At 48.3% G+C, this 21497-nt stretch overlaps 1 protein-coding gene across 1 annotated transcript; it reads right to left on the bottom strand.

Annotated features, from left to right (window-relative positions):
• Positions 1-663: 663 nt before the first annotated feature.
• Positions 664-12404, bottom strand: LOC123456372 (N-acetylmuramoyl-L-alanine amidase-like). The gene is made up of 5 exons (XM_045139357.1): positions 12283-12404; positions 6799-7803; positions 4072-4282; positions 2236-2533; positions 664-753 (listed from the first exon to the last, which is right to left on the bottom strand). The coding sequence occupies exons 1-5, from the start codon at positions 12347-12349 to the stop codon at positions 679-681; spliced, it is 1656 nt and encodes a 551-aa protein (XP_044995292.1). The 5' UTR covers positions 12350-12404; the 3' UTR covers positions 664-678.
• Positions 12405-21497: the final 9093 nt, after the last annotated feature.

Raw genomic sequence — 21497 nt, forward strand, 5'->3', positions numbered from 1 at the left:
CCTCTCCTTTCCGCCCCTTCTCTCTTCCCCTCCTCTCCTCTCCCCTCCTCTCCTCTCCTCTTCCCTCCTCTCCTCTCCTCTCCCCTACTCTCCTCTCCTCTCCTTTAATCTCTCCTCTCCTCTTCCCTGCTCCCCTCCTCTCCTTTCCTCCCCTCTTCTTCTCCTGTCCCCTCTTCTCCCCTCCCCTCCTCTCCCCTCCTCTCCTCTCCTCTGCTCTTCCTCTCACGTCCCCTCTTCTCCTTTTCCCTCCTCTCATTCCCTCACCTCCTCTCGTTTCCTCCCCTTCTCTCCTCCCCTCCCCTCCTCTCCCCTTCTCTCCTCTCCTCTCATCCCCTCTTCCTCTCATGTCCCCTCTTCTCCTTTTCCCTCCTCTCATTCCCTCCCCTCCTCTCCTTTCCTCCCCTTCTCTCCTCCCCTCCCTCCTCTCCTCTCCCCTGCCCCCTTCCCCTCCTCTCCCCCTCCATTCTTCTCCTCTCATCCCCTCAATCCTCTCCTCTCCCTTCCTTTGGCCTTGTGCTCTACCGCGGAGCTCCGCCCCTTTCACACATGTTGCCATTATGATCTCGAGTCAGCTTCTGGGAAAAGCCAAACTGCTACATTGTGTGCAAAAAGAGCCCTGGCACCTTCTTGAACATACTCTCCTTCCCTTTATTGGAGGCCTGTGGCTGCTCTCAGGGGCTAAGGGGTGGTATCCTCCTGGATCTTGGATCTGGGGCGTGGAGGTCTTCTGGAGGTTGTTAGTTTCCTTCTGGTCTGGAAGAAATCAGAGAGAGACTTGGCAGGGAAGGCGGCTGGATCTGTCTTTGTCGCTGTGGGATCTTGGGTAGGGGACAGGAGAGGGACCCAGAGTGAAGAGCGGGCACAGCCTGAGGGCAACCGACACCTACAACCCCAGCACTGGGCTGGCTGGCTGAGGCCACATGGTAAGATTCCATTTCAAACAAGACCCTTCGAAGCTGACTACAGGCCAGGGTGGTAAACATGGCTTAAGCAAATGGAGTGGCAAGATGCAAGAGGTACAATCGGGTGTGGTGACTCAGGCCTGTAATCCGAGGGCTTGGGAGGCAGAGGCAGGAGGATCGGAGTTCGAGACCAGTCTGAGCTACATGTGACCCCGTCTTGAAGAAGAGGAGGAGGAAAATTGCATATGAAGCAACTGGACCAGTGGATGTGGCAATGGGTTTCTCTGATCTCAGCACTTGGGAGGCAGCAGCAGCAGGATTGGGAGTTGGAGACCCAGCTGGGCAACATAGCAAGTTCAAGGCCAGCCTGAGCTAGACCTCAAGCCTCTGTCTTGAAGTAAACAAAAAGCAGATATAGGTGGCATGATTGTTCTACTGTGATTCTGTTTTTTTTTCTTTCAAAAAATATATTTTACAGTCGGGCGTGGTGGTGCACGCCTTTACTCCCAGCACTCAGGAGGCAGAGGTAGGAGGATCGCCGAGCGTTCGAGGCCACCCTGAGACGACATAGTGAATTCCAGGTCAGCCTGGGCTAGAGTGAGTCCCTACATTGAAAAGCAAGAATAAGAAGTCCAGACTGAAGGTGTGAGGGCAGAGTGGTGCCAGCAGAGGTAAGGGCCCAGGCTGTCCTTGGGGGGTAAGAGGTGTTTACTAAAATTGGGCAAATGATGGGCTGGAGAGATGGCTTAGCAGTTAAGCACTTGCCTGTGAAGCCTAAGTACCCCCCGTTCGAGGCTCATTCCCCAGGACCCACGTTAGCCAGATGCACAAGGGGGCGCATGCGTCTGCAGTTCGTTTGCAGTAGCTGGGGGTCCTGGCGCGCCCATTCTCTCTGCCTCTTTCTCTGTCTGTGGCTCTCAAGTAAATAAATAAAAATGAGCAAAAAATATTTTTTTTTAAAAAGAAGAAAGGGCTGGAGAGATGGCTTGGCCGTTAAGCGCTTGCCTGTGAAGCCTAAGGACCCCAGCTCGAGGCTCGGTTCCCCAGGTCCCACGTTAGCCAGATGCACAAGGGGGCGTACGTGTCTGGAGTTCGTTTGCAGAGGCTGGAAGCCCTGGAGCGCCCATTCTCTCTCTCTTCCTCTATCTGTCTTTCTGTGTCTGTCGCTCTCAAATAAATAAATTTTTTAAAAAATTGAGCAAAGGATAAACTGTTTGGGTCTGCGGGGTGGTGGTGGAAATCTGCCAGGCTGAGGTTGAGAAGTCTCGGAGGGGAGGAGGGGTGACAGGCAGGCATCTGGGAACAGAGCTGAGCTCTTGCACACCTCACTCACCTGGGCAAAGTGAGGCCATGTGCGCAGCAGGTCAAACAGGGCATCACCAGGACAGATGGTGCGCACCAGCTGCCGGTGGCCCTGCAGGCGGTAGTCTGCACGCAGGAGGCCCGCGCGCACCGCGCAGCGGGGAAACACGTCGCGAACTGTGCTCAGCGCCGCCTCGTCCGGCAGTGTCTCCATGTAGTTGCCCACGATGGCCACGCCAAAGCCCCGGGAGTTGTGGCTACGTGTGTGCTCGCCCAGCCAGTGCCAGCCGCGGCCCTCGTACAGGTAGCCATCGGAGCCCACGACGAAACTGCAAGGGGTTGCAGGGATGAATGATGCATCAGTGGGGAAGGGGAAGGATGCTGCCCTGGGGGAGGACACGTCACTGGAGAAAGGATGTATCAATGGAGAAAGTATGTATCACTGGAGAAAGGAGTATCAATGGAGAAAGTATGTATCACTGAGGAAGGATGTATCAGTGGAGAAGGATGTATCAATGGAGAAGGATGTAGCACTGGGGAAGGATGTATCATTTGGGAAGGAAGTATCACTGGAGGAAGGATGTATCACTGGAGAAAGGATGTATCACTGGGGAAGGATGTATCACTGGAGAAAGGATGTATCACTGGGGAAGGATGTATCACTGGAGAAAGAACGTATCACAGCAGAAAGAACATATCACTTTGGAAGGATGTATCACTGGGGAAGGACGTAGCACTGGAGAAAGGATGTATCACTGGGGAAGGGCATATCACTAAGGAAGGATGTATCACTGGGGAAGGACGTATCATTGGGGAAGTATTGTTATGTGCCTGAGAAGACTTGTCCCACTCCAAGGACCACTGACTCTCCGTCCTCCCTATCCCATTCACTCACCACGTGCCACCCCCTCCCCTGAGCCAACCCTCAATATTTTTCATGCCCCTGTAATGCCCCTACCCACCCCACAACATGTTCTGACGTTTGGTTCAATCACAAATCCACAGGCCCTCCCCCACACTCAGACCCTCGGACAGACAGTCTCATTCTTCAAGTTATGCCTCTGCTCCTATCTCCCTGACCCCACAGCTCCACCTGCTGAACAGGCTTCTGGTCCTGTCCAGGCCTGCTCCAGTCCCCCGTCCCCTCTGGGGTAGTGTCTTGCTCTAGCTCAGGCTGACCTGGAACTTACTGTGTAGTCTCAGAGTGGCCTCGAACTCTCAGCGATCCTCCTTCCTCTGCCTCCTGAGTGATGGATGCCTAGCCTTTTTAAGATTTAGTATATCTATTTATTTATTGGACAGAGAGACAGAGAGAATGGGTATGCCAGGGCCTCCAGCTACAACAAACAAATTTCAGATGCATGTATCACCTTGTGTAGCTGGTTTACATGGGTCTAGGGAATCTCTAACCTGGGTCTTTTGGCTTTACAGGCAAGCATCTTACCCAGTTAACCAGCTCTAGTTTCTTTGTTTGGTTTGGTTTTTCAAGGTAAGGTCTCACTCTACCTCAGGCTCACCTGGAACTCTGTAGTCTCGGGGTGGATTCGAACTCATGGCAATCCTTCTACCCCTGTTTCTGGAGTGCAGGGATTAAAGGAGTGTGCCATCTGGCTCTCCCTGACCCCACAGCTCCACTTGCTGAGCTGGGCTGTGGTCCCATATACAGTTCTGCTCCAGTTCTTTAAGGGTCTCGCTATAGCCCAGTCTGACCTGGAACTCACTCTGTAGTCTCAAGCTGGCCTTGAACTCACTGCGATCCTCCTACCTCTGCCTCCCAAGTGATGGGACTAAAGGGCCCCAACACTCCAGTTCTTGACCCCCCCCCCATCCCCAAGCCCCTCCCCGCGCCCTGAGCGGCTGCACCCACCTGTATCCAATGTCAGCCCCGTCTTTCTTGTTCTGGTGCTCCCGCTGCATGAGGCGCATGTTCTCGGAGCAGCGCGCGAAGGTGGTGCAGGGCAGCGCGGGCTTGCCGGTATGATGCACGAACAGGGACCCCAGCGGGAGCTGCAGCGGCTTTGGCTGGCCCCGGTATTTCTTTGCACCCCAGCGGCAGCGAGGGTGGATGGCCGGGCAGCCTGCGGAGCGACCCAGGGCATAGGAGGCTCAATCAGCAAGCCTGTCCCACGTGTGGCAGCAGGCAAGCTCTTAAAGTGCATAGCTTCCTCCCAGTTTGGCCTGGGTGGGGAGGGGGGTGGAGCTCACTTAACTGAGTGAGTAGAATCTCAGGGTGCTAGGGCTGTGTCTCACGACTTCCAGCATAAAGCACACGCCTTTAATCCCAGCACCCAGGAGGCAGAGGTAGCAGATTCTCAATGAGTTCAAGGCCACCCTGAGACTCCAGAGTGAATTCCAGGTCAGTCTGGGCTAGAGTAAGACCCAACCTCGAAATACCAAAAATAAAAATTAAAAAAAAAAAATTAGGGCTGGAGGGATGGCTCAGCAGTTAAGGCATTTGCCTGCAAAGCCAAAGGACCCCGGTTCAATTCCCCAGGACCCGCGTTAGCCAGATGCATGAGGGGCTGCACACATCTGGAGTTCATTTGCAGTAGCTGGAAGCCCTGGCATGCCCATTCTCTCTTTCTCTGTCAAATAAATAAAATAAAATATTTTTAAAATATGTCACTTTTATTTAGTTATTTAGCAGGGAAAGAGGGATTCCGGCTTACGTAGGACTTTGAGAGTCAAAACTGGGTCCTTTGTCTTCTCAGAACAGCGCCTTAGCCACTAAGCCATCTCTCCAGCCCCATTGGGACATTTTTGTTTCCTGCCTCCCATATGGGTTGTGGCTTCCTCTGACACGTACTACTTGCTTCTACCATGATACACTTATGGCCTTGCTATAAGCCCAGAACTAATGCGAGACTGGCACCTCCAAAACAGAGAACCTTTCTTCCTTTTAAGTTGGTATGTCTCTGGTACTTGGTTACAACAATAGAAAGCTAGCTAACAACTTCTTCCTCACTTTAAGTATTCTTTTTTAAAAATTAATTTTTATTTATTTATTTCTTTGACAGAGAGAAAGAGGGAGAAAGAGAATGGGCATGCCAGGGCTCTAGCCACTGCAAATGAACTCCAGATTTGTGTGCCCCCTCATGCATCTGGCTTACGTGGGTCCTGGGGAATCGAACCTCGATCCTTTGGCTTTGCAGACAAATACCTTGACTGCTAAGCCCTCCCTCCAGCCCTTAAATATTATTTTTTAAAAAATATTTATGTATTTATTTTGAGAGATAGAGAAAATGACAGATAGATTGGTAGCTCCAGGGCTTCTAGCAAACAAACTTCAGATGCATGCACCACTTGGTGCATCTGGCTTACGTGGGTCCTGGGCAATCTAACCTGGGCCCTGCAGGCAAATGCCTTAACCACTAAGCCATCTCTTCTAACCCTTCCGCACTTTTTTTTTTTTTTTTAGCTTATGGAAATAAAAAGGGGACTTCTGGTCAAGATGGCATACTCATAACTAAGCTAGAATTCTGGGAATGAAATCAGAAAGCAGTGAGAACCCAGGACCACCAAAACCTGTTAGACAAGAATAGATAGCTGACTCCCTGGCTGGAGATGAACCACCCCTCACCCAGGGCCCAGGTGAAACCACAGAGGAGCTGGCGAGATGAGCAAGAGCGCTGCTCCCACGGCCAGCCTGACAACCTGTGCGGGGCGATGGCGACAGACACTGAGGATACTCAAAATGGACCAAAGCAGAATTCCAGAAGCGGCTGAGAGCTCGACACTAATATAGACTTAGAGCACGCCCACCACAGCTCGGGGTCTTTTGCAGAAGAGGGGGCAGAAAGAATGTAAGAGCCACAGGGTGGGAGGGAATGCCCAGAGGCATTGCCCCCCACTGCCGATGACCAGCTGCTGCTCTCACGTCTCCTAACCCACAACTCCATGGTGAACCCCAGCAATCCCGCTAAGGAGGGCCCTCAGAGGAGTGGGGACAGGGAGGAGGGAAAGGATAGTACCAACGTATGATATGTCCATACAAAGTTTCTACTTAATAAAAAAAAGAAAAGAAAGTCGGGCGTGGTGGAGCACGCCTTTAATCCCAGCACTCGGGAGGCAGAGGTAGGAGGATCATGTGTTTGAGGCCACCCTGAGACTGCAGAGTGAATTCCAGGGCAGCCCAGACTATAGTGAAACCCTACCTTGAAAATCCAAAATACAGAATGAATTAAAAAAAAAAACAACATTTATTTTGGTTGAAAACCTTTTTTTAAGTTAATTTTTTTTGTTGTTTTTTTGAGGCAGGGTCTCACTCTAGCTCAGGCTGACCTGGAATTCACTCCGTAGTCTCAGGGTGGCCTTGAACTCACGGTGATCCACCTACCTCTGCCTCCTGAGGGCTGGGATTAAAGGCGTGCCCATCAAGCCCAGCTGAAAACTGCTTCTTCTTCTTCTTCTTTTTTTTTTTTAATCCAATGACCTTCTCTCCAGTCTGAAACCTGGAACTCTGGCACTTCCTTTCCTGTGAAGCTGTCCCCATCCACGGCCCTTAGGGATCCTTCTCTATGCCCTTGGTCCTGGCTCCCCACGATCATATGGAGTTGTGAGTGTTCACCTAGGGGAGGGCAGGGGTACTCCTTACCCAGGAAGGCCTCAGTGAACTCCTTCGCAGCGTACGTGGCCACCTGGGCCAACTGTTCCTGGCTCATGCTCTTCAGCTGGGGGTGACCCGGCTGCAGCCTCTGCAACAGAATGAGCGTCCCCCAAACCTGCCGGGCCAGCATGGGCTCTGAGATCAGAGCAGCTCCGATCCGCCTTCGGAAGTTGCTGCGGAATTCTGGGTTCCCAGCCACCCCGGCTCCATAGTACTGGCTCAGCAGGTGGCTGAGAGAAGGTCGGGGCTCAGGGAGCCGGCTGAGGTGGTCCCCAAGGATTGCCCCGTCCAGAGCACCATTGAGGAAGGCGACGGTAAGCCTGGATGCATTGGAGTCCAACAGCTTAAAAGCCCGAGGGGCAGCGAGCTGGTCCCAGCAGCCCTCAGACCCCAGGCCCGGAGGACTCCGAGACTTAGGGCTCTGGAGGAAGGTCAGACCCAGGTCTCCAGCGAGGGTGACAGCCAGGAGGCTATCCACAGTCGTGGGGGCCTTGGCTTGGCCATCTGGTGAAGTGGCTTCAACAACTGCAGGTGTGCCCTCTGGAGAGGCATCCCTGGGGCCCGGCCAGGTGGTGGCTCCAACACCTAGCAAGGTGTGTGCAGCGATACTGAGAGCGGCCAGGATGTCCGAGTGCTGGTTGGCAATCCTGTGACCCTGCAGCCCGGCCTCCAGCCCCGCCAACAGAGGGGTCACGGCCACGGTGGAGCCGTCGGGGGCCAGCACCACTCCGTGCTCCTGACCTCCTCTCACGTCGTGGTGGGCGACCTCGGAAACGAACTCCTGAAGTTCTGGGCTCAGTGGCTGCGGCTCTGGCTTGGCAGCCATGTGGCTTGCTGACCTGAACAGGAAGTAGTGGTGGAGAGGGTTGCGGGGGCTGGAATCCTGGGCTGACAGGATCCATGCAGAAGCTGTCCCCTTGTCCTCGGCCACCAGCACCTTCTCAAGACTGGCCAGAGCCTGGATGACGGAGTCCATGACCAGGGGCAAGGACGCTAGGGGAGAGGAAGCATATCAGCCAAGTGACCCAGCCCCTGTCCCTGTCCCTGCCCCAGCCACTACTGCCCAGTGCACAGTACATAACCATTCTTCCAACTGGCCTGCCTCCTGGGCCCCAAGACAGATCATTTTGGGCAAAGGATTGGAGTTAAGCAGTTTCAGAGGGAAAGCCATGCTGAGGCCTGAACTGTAATCCAGCGTTCAAAAGGCTTGGAGCAGGGCTGGAGAGATGGCTTAGCACTTAAGGTGCTTGCCTCCAAAGCCAAAGGGTCCAGGTTCCATTCCCCAGGACCCGCGTAAAGCCAGATACACAGAGTGGTGCATGCGTCTGGAGTTTGTTTGCAGCAGCCGAAGGCCCTGGTGCGCCCATTCTCTTTGTTTTTCTCTCTCTGTCTCAAATAATCCCAGCAGAGGTAGTTAGATCACTATGAGTTTAAGGACATACTGAGACTACGGAGTCAATTCCAGATCAGCCTGGGCTAGTGTGAAACCCTACCTAGAAAAACAAAACAACAGCAATAATAATAATAATAAAATGAGGCTGAAACAGATTGCCAAGAGTTTGAGACCAACCTGGGATAGGGTGAGATATGGTCTCAAAACAAAACAAAAACAAACAAGAAAAAACCCAAACCAAAACAAAACAAAAACCCACAGCCCCTCCTTCCCCTCTTTTAAGGAAAGAAGCAGGATGGGTCCAGGTCTATTCCTTTTCAGGAAAATCTAAGGAAATTTAAAAGTGCCAAGTTATAGTTAGAGCAGGGCAGGGTGGTGTACCCCTTTAATCCCAAGAGGTAGGAAGATCGCCATGAGTTTGAGGTCACCCAGACACTACAGAGCAAATTCCAGGTCATCCTGGGCTAGAGTGAGACCCTACTTTGAAAAATAAAAAATAAAAGCTAGGTTTGGTTGGAGAGATGGTTTAGCAGTTAAGGTGCTTGCCTGCAAAGACTAAGGACCCATATTCAACTCTCCAGATCCCACGTAAATCAGGTCCACAAAGGTGAGGCAAGTGCAAAGCCTCACAAGCCCACTAGGTGGCGCAAGTGTCTGGAGTTTTATTTTAAATTTTTGTTCATTTTTACTTATTTATTTGAGTGTGACAAAGAGAAAAACAGACACACACACACACACACACACACACACACACACACAGAGAGAGAGAGAGAGAGAGAGAGAGAGAGAGAGAATGGGAGCGCCAGGGCTTCCAGCCACTGCTAACAAACTCCAGACGTGTGTGCCCACTTGTGCATCTGGTTAACGTGGGTCCTGGGGAATCGAGCCTTGAACCGGGGTCCTTAGGCTTCACAGGCAAGTGCTTAACCACTAAGCCATCTCTCCAGCCCACGTCTGGTGTTTGATTGCAGTGGCTGAGGGCCTGGCACATCAATTCTGTCTTTCTCTCTGAAATAAAAAATTAAATTAAATTAGAAAAATGCTAGGTATAGGGCTTTTATGTTTCTGGAAACTCCCTCCTGCTATACAGGAGCTCTATTTTTCTTCCTTCTCTTAAATTCTAATAAAATTGTCATTTTCCTAAAAGCCCTGCTAATGAACAATCTCAGATGCGGCACAAATATATTTTTTAATGATCTTATTTAAAAATAAAATCTTATTGGGCTGAAGAGATGGCTTAGCGGTTAAGCGCTTGCCTGTGAAGCCTGAGGATCTTGGTTGTAGGCTCGATTCCCCAGGACCCACGTTAGCCAGATGCACAAGGGGGTGCACGCGTCTGGAGTTCGCTTGCAGTGGCTGGAGGCCCTGGCGTGCCCATTCTCTCTCTCTCTCTCTCTGCCTCTTTCTCTCTCTGTCTGTTGCTCTCAAGTAAATAAATAAAAAAAAAAAAAAACTTATTGGGGGCTGGAGAGATGGCTTAGGAATTAAGGCACTTGCCTGCAAAGCCAAAGGTTCTAGGTTTGATTCCCCAGGGCCCATGTAAGACAGCTGTACAAGGAGGCACATGCAGCTGGAGTTTGTTTGCAGTGAGTGGCTGGATGACCTGGCAAAGCCATTCTCTCTCTCTCTCTCCCTCCCTCCTACTCTGTCCCTCTCTCAGACTCTGTCTCTGTCAAATAAATAAATAAAAATAAAATATTCAAAAAGTACTTAGTGGACTGGAGAGATGGCCTAGTGGGTAAGCCATTTTCCTGCAATGCCAAAGGATCCAGGTTCAATTCCCCAGGACCCATGTTATCCAGATGCACAAGGGCCACATGCATCTGGAGTTCGTTTGCAGTGGCTGAAATTCCCTGGGGTACCCATTCTCTCCCTCTCTTTCTCTCTCTCTCTCTGTCTCTTTTCTGTTTCTCTCTGCTTGAAAATAAATAAATAAAAATTTAAAAAATACCTATTTATTTATTTATTTAATTGTTATTTTATTTATTTATTTTTATTTTTTATTAGCATTTTCCATGATTATAAAAAAAAAAATCCCATGGTAATTCCCTCCCCCACACCACACTTTCCCCTTTGAAATTCCATTCAAAAATGCCTATTTATGAGAGAGAGAATGGGCATGCCGGGGACTCTAGCCACTGCAAACGAACTCCAGATACATCGGCCACTTTGTGCGTCTGGCTTTACGTGGGTCCTGGGCAATGGAACACAGGCTATCAGGTTTTGCAAGCACGATCCTTGAACAAAGAGCCAACTCCCTAGCCTGTGTGTTCTTTGCTCACTAACATACCCTTTCTCTCTGTTTCTACAATTCTTCCCCCCCATCCTACTTCATTTTTATCTACATTATTAATTTTCTTTTTCTTACAAGGTATGTAGGGTCTTACTCTAGCCCAGGCTAATCTGGAATTCACTCTGTAGTCCCAGGCTGGCCTCGAACTCACAGTGATCCTCCTACGTCTGACTCCCGAGTGCTGGGATTAAAGGTGTGTGCCACCATGCCTGGCTTTCACTTCATTTTTAAAATAAAAAAAAAATATATATATATATATATATATATATACTATGAGCTAGAGAAACTGGACCCTACGTCCTAATGATGACAAGTTAGCTCAGATACCACCTGAGACATTGCCTGAAGCCTTCATTCTTTGAATAGAAGATATTTCGGCCCTGACTCCAGTGGAGTTCAAATGTGAATAAAATAGATGAACCACTTAAAAAATTATATATATAATTTTTTTAGAAATATTTTAAAATATTTATGTATTTGTGACAGAGAGAGGGAGGGGGAGAGAAGGGGCTCACCAGGGCTTCCAGCCACTGCAAAGGAACTCCAGATGCATGCGCCCCCTTGTGCATCTGGTTTAAGTGGGTACTGGGGAATCAAACCTGGGTCCTTGAGCATTGCAGGTAAATGCCTTAACTGCTAAGTCATCTCACTGAGCTGAATAAAATATTTTATTTATTTATTTATGTGTGTGTGAGAATGAGAGGGGGGCAGAGAAAGAGACTGGGCACACCAGGGCCTCTATCCACTGCAAACAAATTCCAGACACATGCACCACGCTGTGCATCTGGCTTATGTGGGTCCTGGGGAATTGAACCTGGGTCCTTTGGCTTTGCAGGCAAGCGCCTTAACCACTAAGCCATCTCTCCTGCCCTTTATTTATTTATTTATTTTTTTATGGGAGAGAGCAAGAGCGCGTGCGCGTGAGAGAGCTACTACAGTTTTTTAAAACAAATTTTGAAGTTAATCTGTGTGTGTGCGGCAAACACCACACACCTCTTTGTCTCTGGCTCGATGGGGATGGTTGGGAATTGAACCTGGTCAGGGCACGTGTGAGACGCAAGCACGTTCAACTGCCGAGCCCTCTTCCCAGCTTTCCCCAGGCTCCTTCTAAGGACCCTCCCCAAGGAAACTACCCTTAACTGTTACTTCCAAGGGAAGGTCTTTCCCCACCCCTGCCTTGACTTTATGGGGCTGCAAATCCCCAGACTGGCATTTCTTTCTCTCTTTCTTTCTTTCTCTCTTTCTCTTTCTTTCTTTGTTTTACTTTTAAAAAATTTATTTGAGAGTGACAGAGAGAGAAAGAGGCAGATAGAGAGAGAAAGAGAGAATGGGCGCGCCAGGGCCTCCAGCCACTGCAAATGAACTCCAGACACGTGTGCCACCTTGTGCATCTGGCTAATGTGGGTCCTGGGGAATTGAGCCTTGAACCGGGGTCCTTAGGCTTCACAGGCAAGCGCTTAACCACTAAGCCATCTCTCCAGCCCTCTTTCTTTCTTATTTATTTCGTTTTTTTTTGAGGTAGGGCTTTACTCTAGTCCAGGCTGACCTGGAATTCACTATGTAGTCTCAGGCTGGCCTCGAACTCATGGCAATCCTCCTGCCTCTGCCTCCCCAGTGCTGGTATTAAAGGCTGGCACTGCCACTCCCAGGCTCCCAGGCTGGCATTTCTTTGAGCTGGGCCCCCTGGGGTTTCTAGCACCATGCAGGGCTCGGTCAGGGTAAATGCCCCCCCTACTTCTGCAGATCTCAGCTCAAGGGCCCCTGGCCTCTGCCCCCTCTTCCCCACCTGTTCCGGGCTCCGGACATAGCAGCGATCCAAGCAGGATCCAGAGAACACCTTGGGCCTTCATCATGGGTTTCAGCTCTCAGGGAACCGGGTCAGTTGGCCTCGGCAGAGCTGGTTTGCCAGGCTGGAAGGAGAGAGCAGGAGGACCGAGCAGAGGGTCGAAGTCCCCGCGAGACTCCGAGCTGGCCCTGTGCAGAGCTGTGGCAGTCGAGTGTCCTGGGGTCAAGGTTATCTGGGCCTCAAGCTCACTATGTCCCGCCCTGTCCTCCTGTCCTGCTCAGGTGACATCAAGTGGCAGAAAGTCCAGGTCCTGCCAGAATCCTGGAGTTGGATAGTCAGTCTCTAGCACATTTTGACACCCTAATTCTATTTCTCTCTTTCTCTCTCTCTCTCTCTCTCTCTCTCTCACTTCCTTCCTTCCTTCCTTCTTTTCTTTGCCTTCTTCTCCTTTCTTCTTTCCTCCTTCTCTCTCTCTCCCTCTTCTTTGGCAGTATAGGGATTGACTCAAGGTCTTATGTATGCTAGGCTAACGTTACTACTGAGCTTAATCCAGGGCCCTCCTTTTACATTTCAGTTTGTGTTTTTTTAAAATAATAATAGCACACACACATATACATACATATATATATATACACATAGATACATACATACATACATACATCCCAGTCACACCAAGGGATGGTGGGCCAACATACAGGCCTTTGAAGGACATCCCACAACCAAAGGCCTGTGGCTAGCCCTGCCTCCCATGGGGCCAGCAGTCCACACTCACAGGAGATGGAGCAGGGCTCAAGTTCTCCTCCTCCTCCTCTCTCTTCTTCCTCCTCCTTCTCCTCCTCCTTCCTTCCTCTCTTCTCCCTTCCCTTCCCTTCCCTTCCCTTCCCTTCCCTTCCCTTCCCTTCCCTTCCCTTCCCTTCCCTTCCCTTCCCTTCCCCTCCCCTCCTCTTCCCTTTCCTTCCTTCCCCTATCTGTCTTTCTCTCCTTCTCCCTCTCCCTCCAACTCCAGATTGGCTGGGACTGCAGGCCAGGGACACCATCCACCTTAGGTTCTGTCATCAGATGTGGTGGCTTTTGGGGCTGAGCTATTGTGCTTGCAAATTGGCCTCCCATGCTCAAACCAGTCCTAGGACTTTCCCAAAGACCCCCTGTGGGGACTCAGCATGAGGCAGGCCTGGGAAAACCGCCTTGACCCAGGCCTGGAATTCCCCAGCAGCCACACCCCCTCCTGCTCAGCTACCCAGTTTCTCTCCCACTCCCTTTCCCTTCCTCTCCACCTTTCTCCCTCCCCCTCCACTATTCTCCCTCTCCCTCCCCTCCCCTCCTCTTCTCCCTCTCCCTCCCCTCCCCCACCCCCTTCTCCCTCTCTCCCTTCCCCCTTCTCCCTCCCCCTCCCTCTCATCCCTGTGTAACCCAGATTGGCTTTGAATTCTGCATAGGTGAGGAGACAACCTTTTTATTCTTTTTTAAAAAATATTTTTAAAATTTAATTAATACATTTATTTGAGAGAGACAGAGACAGAGAGAAACAGGCAGATATGCACCAGGGCCTTCAGCCACTGCAAACAGACACTTGCGACACCTTGTACATCTGGCTGATGTGGTTACTGGCATTACTGGCACTCCAACCTGGGTCATTAGACTCCGCAGGCAAGTACCGTAACCGCTAAGCAAGCTCTCCAGCCCATAAGTTGATTTTTTTTTTTTTTTTCGGTTTTTCAAGGAAGGGTCTTGCTCTTGTCCAGGCTGACATGGAATTCACTATGTAGTCTTAGGGTGGCTTCAAACTCACTGTGATTTTCCTACTTCTGCCTCCCTAGTGCTGGGATTAAAGGCATGCTTATATGCCATTCGTATTTCTTCCTTTGAGAATGCTCTATTTAGCTCCATAGCCCATTCTTTGATTGGCTTGTTTGATTCCTTATTATTTAACTTTTTGAGTTCTTTGTATATCCTAGATATTAATCCTCTATCAGACATATAGCTGGTGAAGATTTTTTCCCATTCTGTAGGTTGCCTCTTTGCTTTTTTCACTGTGTCCTTTGCAGCAGCATGAGGTTTTATTAGAGAGCAAAACAAAAGTACAAATCAGATATTCGGCCAGCAGAGCAGCAGGTTTCTTGGATGAGGTAGTCAAGGGCCTACAGCATGCTCTTTTTATTTTTGGTTTTTATTTTGAGGTTGGGTGTAGCTTAGCTCTAGCCCAGGCTGATCTGGAATTCATTATGTATTCTCAGGGTGGTCTTGAGCTCACATCAATCCTCCTGCCTCTGCCTCCCAAGTGTTGGGATTAAAGGCGTGCTCCACCACAGCCTTGGTTTTTATTTTGAGGTAGGGTATTGATTTAGCCCAGGCTGACCTGGAACTCGCTCTGTAGTCTCAGGGTGGCCTTGAACTCACGGCGATCCTCCTACTTCTGCCTCCAGAGTGCTGGGATTAAAGGCATGTGCCACCACGCCTGGCTCAGTCTCTTTTTTTTTTTTTTTTAAGTAGGGTCCTGCTATGGAGTCTTGGCTGGCCTTGAACTTGTGATCATCCTGCTTTCACCTTCTTTTAAAATATTTTATTTATTTATTTGAGAGAGAAAGCGAGAGAATGGGTGCACCAGGGCCTCTAGCTATTGCACATGAACTCCATATGCATGTGTCACCTTGTGCATCTGGCTTTACATGCATACTGGGGAATCAAGCCTGGGTCCTTAGGCTTTGCAGGCAAGTGCCTTAACTGTTGCCCATCTCTCCAGCCCTGACTCTGCTTTTTTTCTTTTTTGAATTGACAACTTCCATGATTGTAGACAATATCCCATGTTAATTCCCTCCCCCCCCCCACTTTCCCCTTTGAAATTCCACTCTCCATCATATCCCCTCCCCTCTCAATCAGTCTCTCTTTTATTTTGATGTCATCATCTTTTCCTCCTGTTATGATGGTCTTGTGTAGGTAGTGTCAGGCACTGTGAGGTCATGGATATCCAGGCCATTTTGTATCTGGGGGAAGCACGTTGTAAGGAGTCCTACCCTTCCTTTGGCTCTTACGTTTTTTCCACCACCTCTTCCACAATGGACCCTGAGCCTTGGAAGGTGTGATAGAGATGTTTCAGTGCTGAGCACTCCTCTGTCACTTCTCCTTAGCACCATGGTGCCTTCTGAGTCATCCCAAGGTCACTGCCATCTGAAAAGAGAAGGTTCTCTACCAAAAGTGAGAGTAGCATTAATATGTGGGGTATGAACATTAAGGAAAGTGATTACTGGGCAGTTTGATGAGCATGGTATATACATTTAGGCAGACAGCAGCAGACGTTACACCCCTAGGGCTCATGACTCCTCCTGTTGTAGGTTTTCAGTATCAGGGATGTATTCCCTCCCATGGAGCAGACCTCTGCCTTTTTTCTTAAATATATTTTTAGTTTTATTTTATATTTATATATATATAATATAATATAATATATTATATATGATATATTTATATTAGTTACATTTTCATTTATTTGAGAGAGAGAGAGGAAGAGGCAAAGGAACTCCAGACACATGTGTCACTCTATGAATCTGGCTTTACATGGATACTGAGGAATTGAACCCAGGCTATCAGGTTTTGCAAGCAAGTGCCTTTAACCACTGAGCCATCTCTCCAGCCTCTGTCTCTTAAGGGATTATAAGTGTTCACCATCATGCTCTGCCCTTTCCAGTCCTTCGTTACTTTAGCGTTGTGAAAGCCTTGTTCAGACATCTTTTGAGTGCTGGGATTAAAGGTGTGCATCACCACGCCCAGCTTTTTCTTATTTTTTGCAAGTGCATCCTTACTATATATTCTTCAAAGATTTTTATTTTTGGGGTTTTGGCTTATTTATTTATTTGAGAGAGAGAGAGAGAAGCAGAGAGAGAGGCAGATAGAGGGAGAACGGGTGTGCCAAGACCTCCAGCTGCCACAAACGAACTCCAGACACATGCACCACCTTGTGCATCTGGCTTACCTGGGTCCTGGGGAATTGAACCTGGGTTCTTTGGCTTTGCAGGCAAACGCCTTCACCTCCAAGCCATCTGTCCTCTCAGGGTGGCCTCAAACTCATGGAACTCACGGTGATCCTGTTACCTCTGCCTCCTGAGTGCTGGGATTAAAGGTGTGCGGCACCACGCCCGGCTTCCGTTAGTGAGTGGATACAGAATTGTGCCAGAAATTATCAATTTTCGTCTCCCCACGCTTTCTATAACTTTGCGTGACAACTTCCATGATGCAAAGTGAGTGAGTGAAATACTTCTGAGCTCCGTCTCACCCCGTTCAGGAAGCAAGGAAAGCTGGAACCACATTCATGTTGGCAGGGGCGTGAGCCGGGGCAGCCACTATGGAAATCAGCGTGGAGGTTTCTCAACAAGCTAACAATAGACCTACTGTGTGACCAGATAATACCACGCCTAGACCCATGCGTGTGGGGCTCTATGGTCCACCACAGACATGCGTGTCCATTCGTGTTTGCTGTGGTTCTCGTTCACGATAGCTAGGAAATGGAACTAAGCTTAGATGTCCATGAACTGATTAATGGATAAAGAAAAAATATGTACATGGGTTTTGGGTGCATATGGGTGTGTGGTGACGATACGTGTATGAACAGTCATACGTGTGTGTGGTGAGTATGCGTGTGCGAATGGTCATACGTGTGTGGGGTGAGTATGCGTGTGTGAATGGTCATACGTGTGTGGGCCTGTGTATATGGGCACATGTATTTGTGTACACTTGCTCATGGAATACAATGGTCCACGTTGAGTGTCTTCCTCTATCAATTTACACATTATTATTTTTTTAAAAAAATATTTTATTTTTATTCATTTATGTATTTGACAGAGAAAGAGGGAGAGAGAGAGCGAGAGTCAGAGGATGGGCGTGCCAGGGCCTCCAGCCACTGCAAACATGCGCCCCCTTGTGCATCTGGCTAACGTGGGTCCTGGGGAATCAAACCTGGGTTCTTAGGCTTTGCAGGCAAACACCTTAACCGCTAAGCCATCCCTCCAGCCCCACATTATTATTATTTTTTTTACATTTTATTTATTTACTTGAGAGAGAGAGAGTGAGAGAGAGAGAAAGAGAGAGAGAGAGAGAGAGAGAACTGGCATGTCAGAGCCTCAGCCACTGCAATAGAACTCCAGACGCTTTCACCACCTAGTGGTCACGTGTGACCTTGTGCATTTGCATCATCTTTGTGCATCTTGCTTACATGGGATTTGGAGAATAGAACCATGGTCCTTAGGCTTCACAGGCAAGCGCTTAAGCTCAAAAGCCATCTCTCCAGCCCCCCTACACCTTACTTTTTTGACACAGCGTTTGTCACTGAATCTAGAATTCACCCGCACAGCTAGGCTCCTTAGCCAGCAAGCCCCAGCTTCCTACAAACTGGCCATGGGGGTGCATTCTCACAAGCTCTCCTCTTGGGAGGGAGAGACAGGAGGCACCGAAATTTAAAGCCATGCGCAGCTGTATATAGTGAGCGGGCTATGTGAGACCCTGGCTCAAAAACAAGAGAAGAAAGGAAGGGAGAAAGGTAAATATTTTCTCTGATACATGAAACCCAGGTGTGCGTGCATGCGCGTTACACACACACACACACACACACACACACACACACACACGGCATGAAAGTAGAAAGGGATCATTTGGGAAGGGGAAGGGAACTAGCAGGCGTGGGGACAGAAGAAGATAAAAAGGTTGAGTAACGTCAAAGCATGTGATGTAGTTGAATGAAAATGTCATTAGGAAACTCATCACGACCACCCCCCCCTTAATTTTTGGTGATTTTTCAAGGTAGGGTATCGCTCTACCTCAGACTGACCTGCAATTTGCTATGGAGTCTCAGGCTGGCCTCGAACTCCAGGCGATCCTCCTACCTCTGCCTCCTAAGTGAGTGCTGGGATTAAAGGCGTGCACCCAAGGGGGCGCATGCAACTGGAGTTTATTTGCAGTGGCTGGAGGTCCTGGCACGCCCCATTCTTTCTCTCTCTTACTCCCTGTCAAATAAATATAAAGATAAAATATTTTTTAAAAATACGTTGGGAGGGCACTACCATGGGATATTGTTTACAATCATGGAAGTTGTTAATTTAAAAATAAAAAAAAACCAGGTTCAATTCCCCAGGACCCACATTAGCCAGATGCACAAGGGGGCACAAGCATCTGGAGTTCATCTGCAATGGCTGGAAGTCTTGGTGAACCCATTCTCTCTCTCTTTCTCTCTCTCTCTCCCTCTTTCTCTGTCACATAAATAAATAAATGAAAATAAAATATTTTTTTAAAAAGGGTGGGGGTGCTGTCAACAAAGAATTATATAGCTGGGGGCTAGAGGGATGTTTTAGCAGTTAAGATGCTTGCCTCTAAGCCTGGGGACCCAGGTTCAATTCCCCAGGACCCATGTAAGCCAGATACACAAGCTGGTGCACACATCTCGAGTTCATTTGTAGTGGCTGGAGGCCCCAGAGCACCCATTCTCTCTTTCCCTCTTTCTGCTTCTCTCTTTCAAATAAACAAATATTTTTTTATTATGAAACATGTTTTATTGTATAGCAATCAACAAACTTAAGGGCAGGAATGTTTAAGAGGTTTTTACATGCCTTTTCTTCCTTTTGTTCATAAGTACACAATAAGAACGTTTGTTTCCTTAAGTCCATCACATCACCCATGAACCTTTCCCTGCAGAGTGACCCCAACATACATCTGCAAACCTGAGGCATGTTTTATGAATTACCCAAATGTTTGTTAGTAATTCTGGTTTGCAGTTTTCCCAGGACAAGATATTAAGAAAGTTCCAGGCAGCCACCAAACGTGAGCTTCACTGAGAAGATAAAACATTTGTTTTGTAACATACAACTGCCTGGAAAACTAAGCATAGGTAGGTACAAAGGGTGAAAGCACTGAAGCCAAGGTTATGGTTATACAGTCTGAGTTATAAACACCAGCACCGTACAAAACAAATACTATTGCACTCTTTTACCAGAAGAAAACTAGATTCAGTCCAATGGTCCAAAGCCTGACAGTACAATGTCTTAATTGTGACATATGCAATTTCCCTAACTGCCTGGATTGCTCTCTTCCTAGCCACACTAAATGCCCACAAAGCTGAGGTGGATGATGCCAGAACTCAGGTGCCTCAACCATTCTGAGCCAGTCTGCTTCACCAGTTTTGGATAGCAAGCTCCATACCTACTCACCATTATCCTGTTAGAGCTTTGTTCAGTCAAACACAATCATTCATTCTTTTTGTTTTCTGTGAAACAAACTGGGGACTTATAAACTTTTTCTCTTAAAGCCATAATATGATTTAGCACATTAAACTGACAACTTTCAGAAATGCAGATACAATGATAACTCCTCAGACCCAATGTCTGTAACTTCATGTGGTCACTCACACTATTATCATTTTTATTTATTTATCTTGGTGCTCGATGTGAATGAGTAACCGGCTGGGGAAGGACGGGAAACCCAATTCAGATCGGAAGTTGCAGAGGCTTCCCTGAGATCCTGATCAGCAGACTCTCTACCAGGAGCTTGACACACTTAACATTTACAAACTTTACGTATCTGGATTTCAGAACATTATTTTGTACTTTATCAATCTGTCTACCTTTAGATTTTTAAATACTTTCATTTAGGTTTTTTTTTGTTTGTTCATTTTTTATTTATTTATTTGAGAGTGACAGAGAGAGAGAGAAAGAGACAGAGAGAGAGAGAGATTGAGAACGGGCACACCAGGGCTTCCAGCCACTGCAAACGAACTCCAGACGCATGCGCCCCCTTGTGCATCTGGCTAACGTGGGTCCTGGGGAACTGAGCCTCGAACCAGGGTCCTCAGGCTTCACAGGCAAGTGCTTAACCGCTAAGCCATCTCTCCAGCCCTCATTTAGGTTTTTTTAAAGAACTTTATCACAAGAAAAAAAAAAAAAAACCTACTAAAATCCATGACACAATTCACACACTATTTCTTTTTTTTTTTTCCTCTTTTAAAAATATTTTATTTATTTATTTATTTGAGAGAGAGAGGAAGATAGACAGACAGAGACAGAATGGACACACCAGGGCCTTCAGCTACTGCAAATGAACTCCAGATGCATGCACCACCTTGCACACACTATTTCTTTAAACTAAGGCTAAGCGTCCCAGCATGGCCCTTACTGAATACTGTTTTTATGTCTGGGTCTCTGGTCACCTGTCATCCCTGACCACTGCTCCATGTTCCAGGGCTGAGTGGGTCCAACAGAGCATAAGCACAGTGACAGTATGTCCTAACTCCTTGTTCATCAGACTATAACTGCACAAGATGTAACCTCAGGAAGAACAGAAACTATCTGTGCTTGTCAGAGACTGGGTGGAGACAGCTAAATTGTTCACTGTGTATGCCTGTATATGTAATTTTACATCTGGCAAAAAACAAACAAACAAACAACAAACTAAACAGTTCATTCAACATGTCTTCCATGCAGTCCCAAGTTTACAGCTTTCTTTCTATCTCAGTATTTTAAGACAAAAAAACTTTTCAAAGGCTGAGCCCCAACTCTGTTCCTTAGAAGCCTTGCCTCATGGGAACTGAGACATACAGAATTCTTTTCAGACCCTTCTTGTAGGCTGCTCAACCTGGGTAGAGCTGAGAGTATGTGCGGGACAATGCTGCCCGGAGGGGTTCTTCTGTGCCCCGGAAGGTTTTGGCAACTTCACGGGCACTACTCACTAGACAGAAGCACCATATCCGCCTCTGGTGACAGGCAAGTTCCACCAAACTGTATGAGGAAGTTCCCAAGGGGCAAAACCTCCCCAAGAGCCACTGCAAGCTGGAAGCATTAAGATGACCAGGTGACGGTACCACAGGAGGATGGCATTGTTTATTTCAGTTCCTATCCTCAAAATTGAGCGAGTCTTTACAGCTGAATTGTTACATAGCAATATCTATCAGCACTTGGTGCTGGACTGTGCCGGACACTTCACTTCTTCCCATGGCAGAACCAGAAAGAACCAAGCACGCTAAAGATGGATTCAAGTTCAGGAAACATTCTGGTGACAGACGGATGCTGGTTTTAGGAGACAGCCCTTAAGGAATGCTCCAACCATTGTGAGTATCAAATCCAAATACCATTTTCCAAACCGTAAGTCAGCTAATAAAGGGTGCTTGGGCCACACCCACCTTCACAATGGAAATAACCAAGGCAGAGGGAAAAATGATTACGAGGTCCAAAGCAACAGCTCTGCCA

This window comes from Jaculus jaculus, chromosome 21 (assembly GCF_020740685.1).
Source record: "Jaculus jaculus isolate mJacJac1 chromosome 21, mJacJac1.mat.Y.cur, whole genome shotgun sequence".
NCBI lineage: Eukaryota > Metazoa > Chordata > Mammalia > Rodentia > Dipodidae > Jaculus > Jaculus jaculus.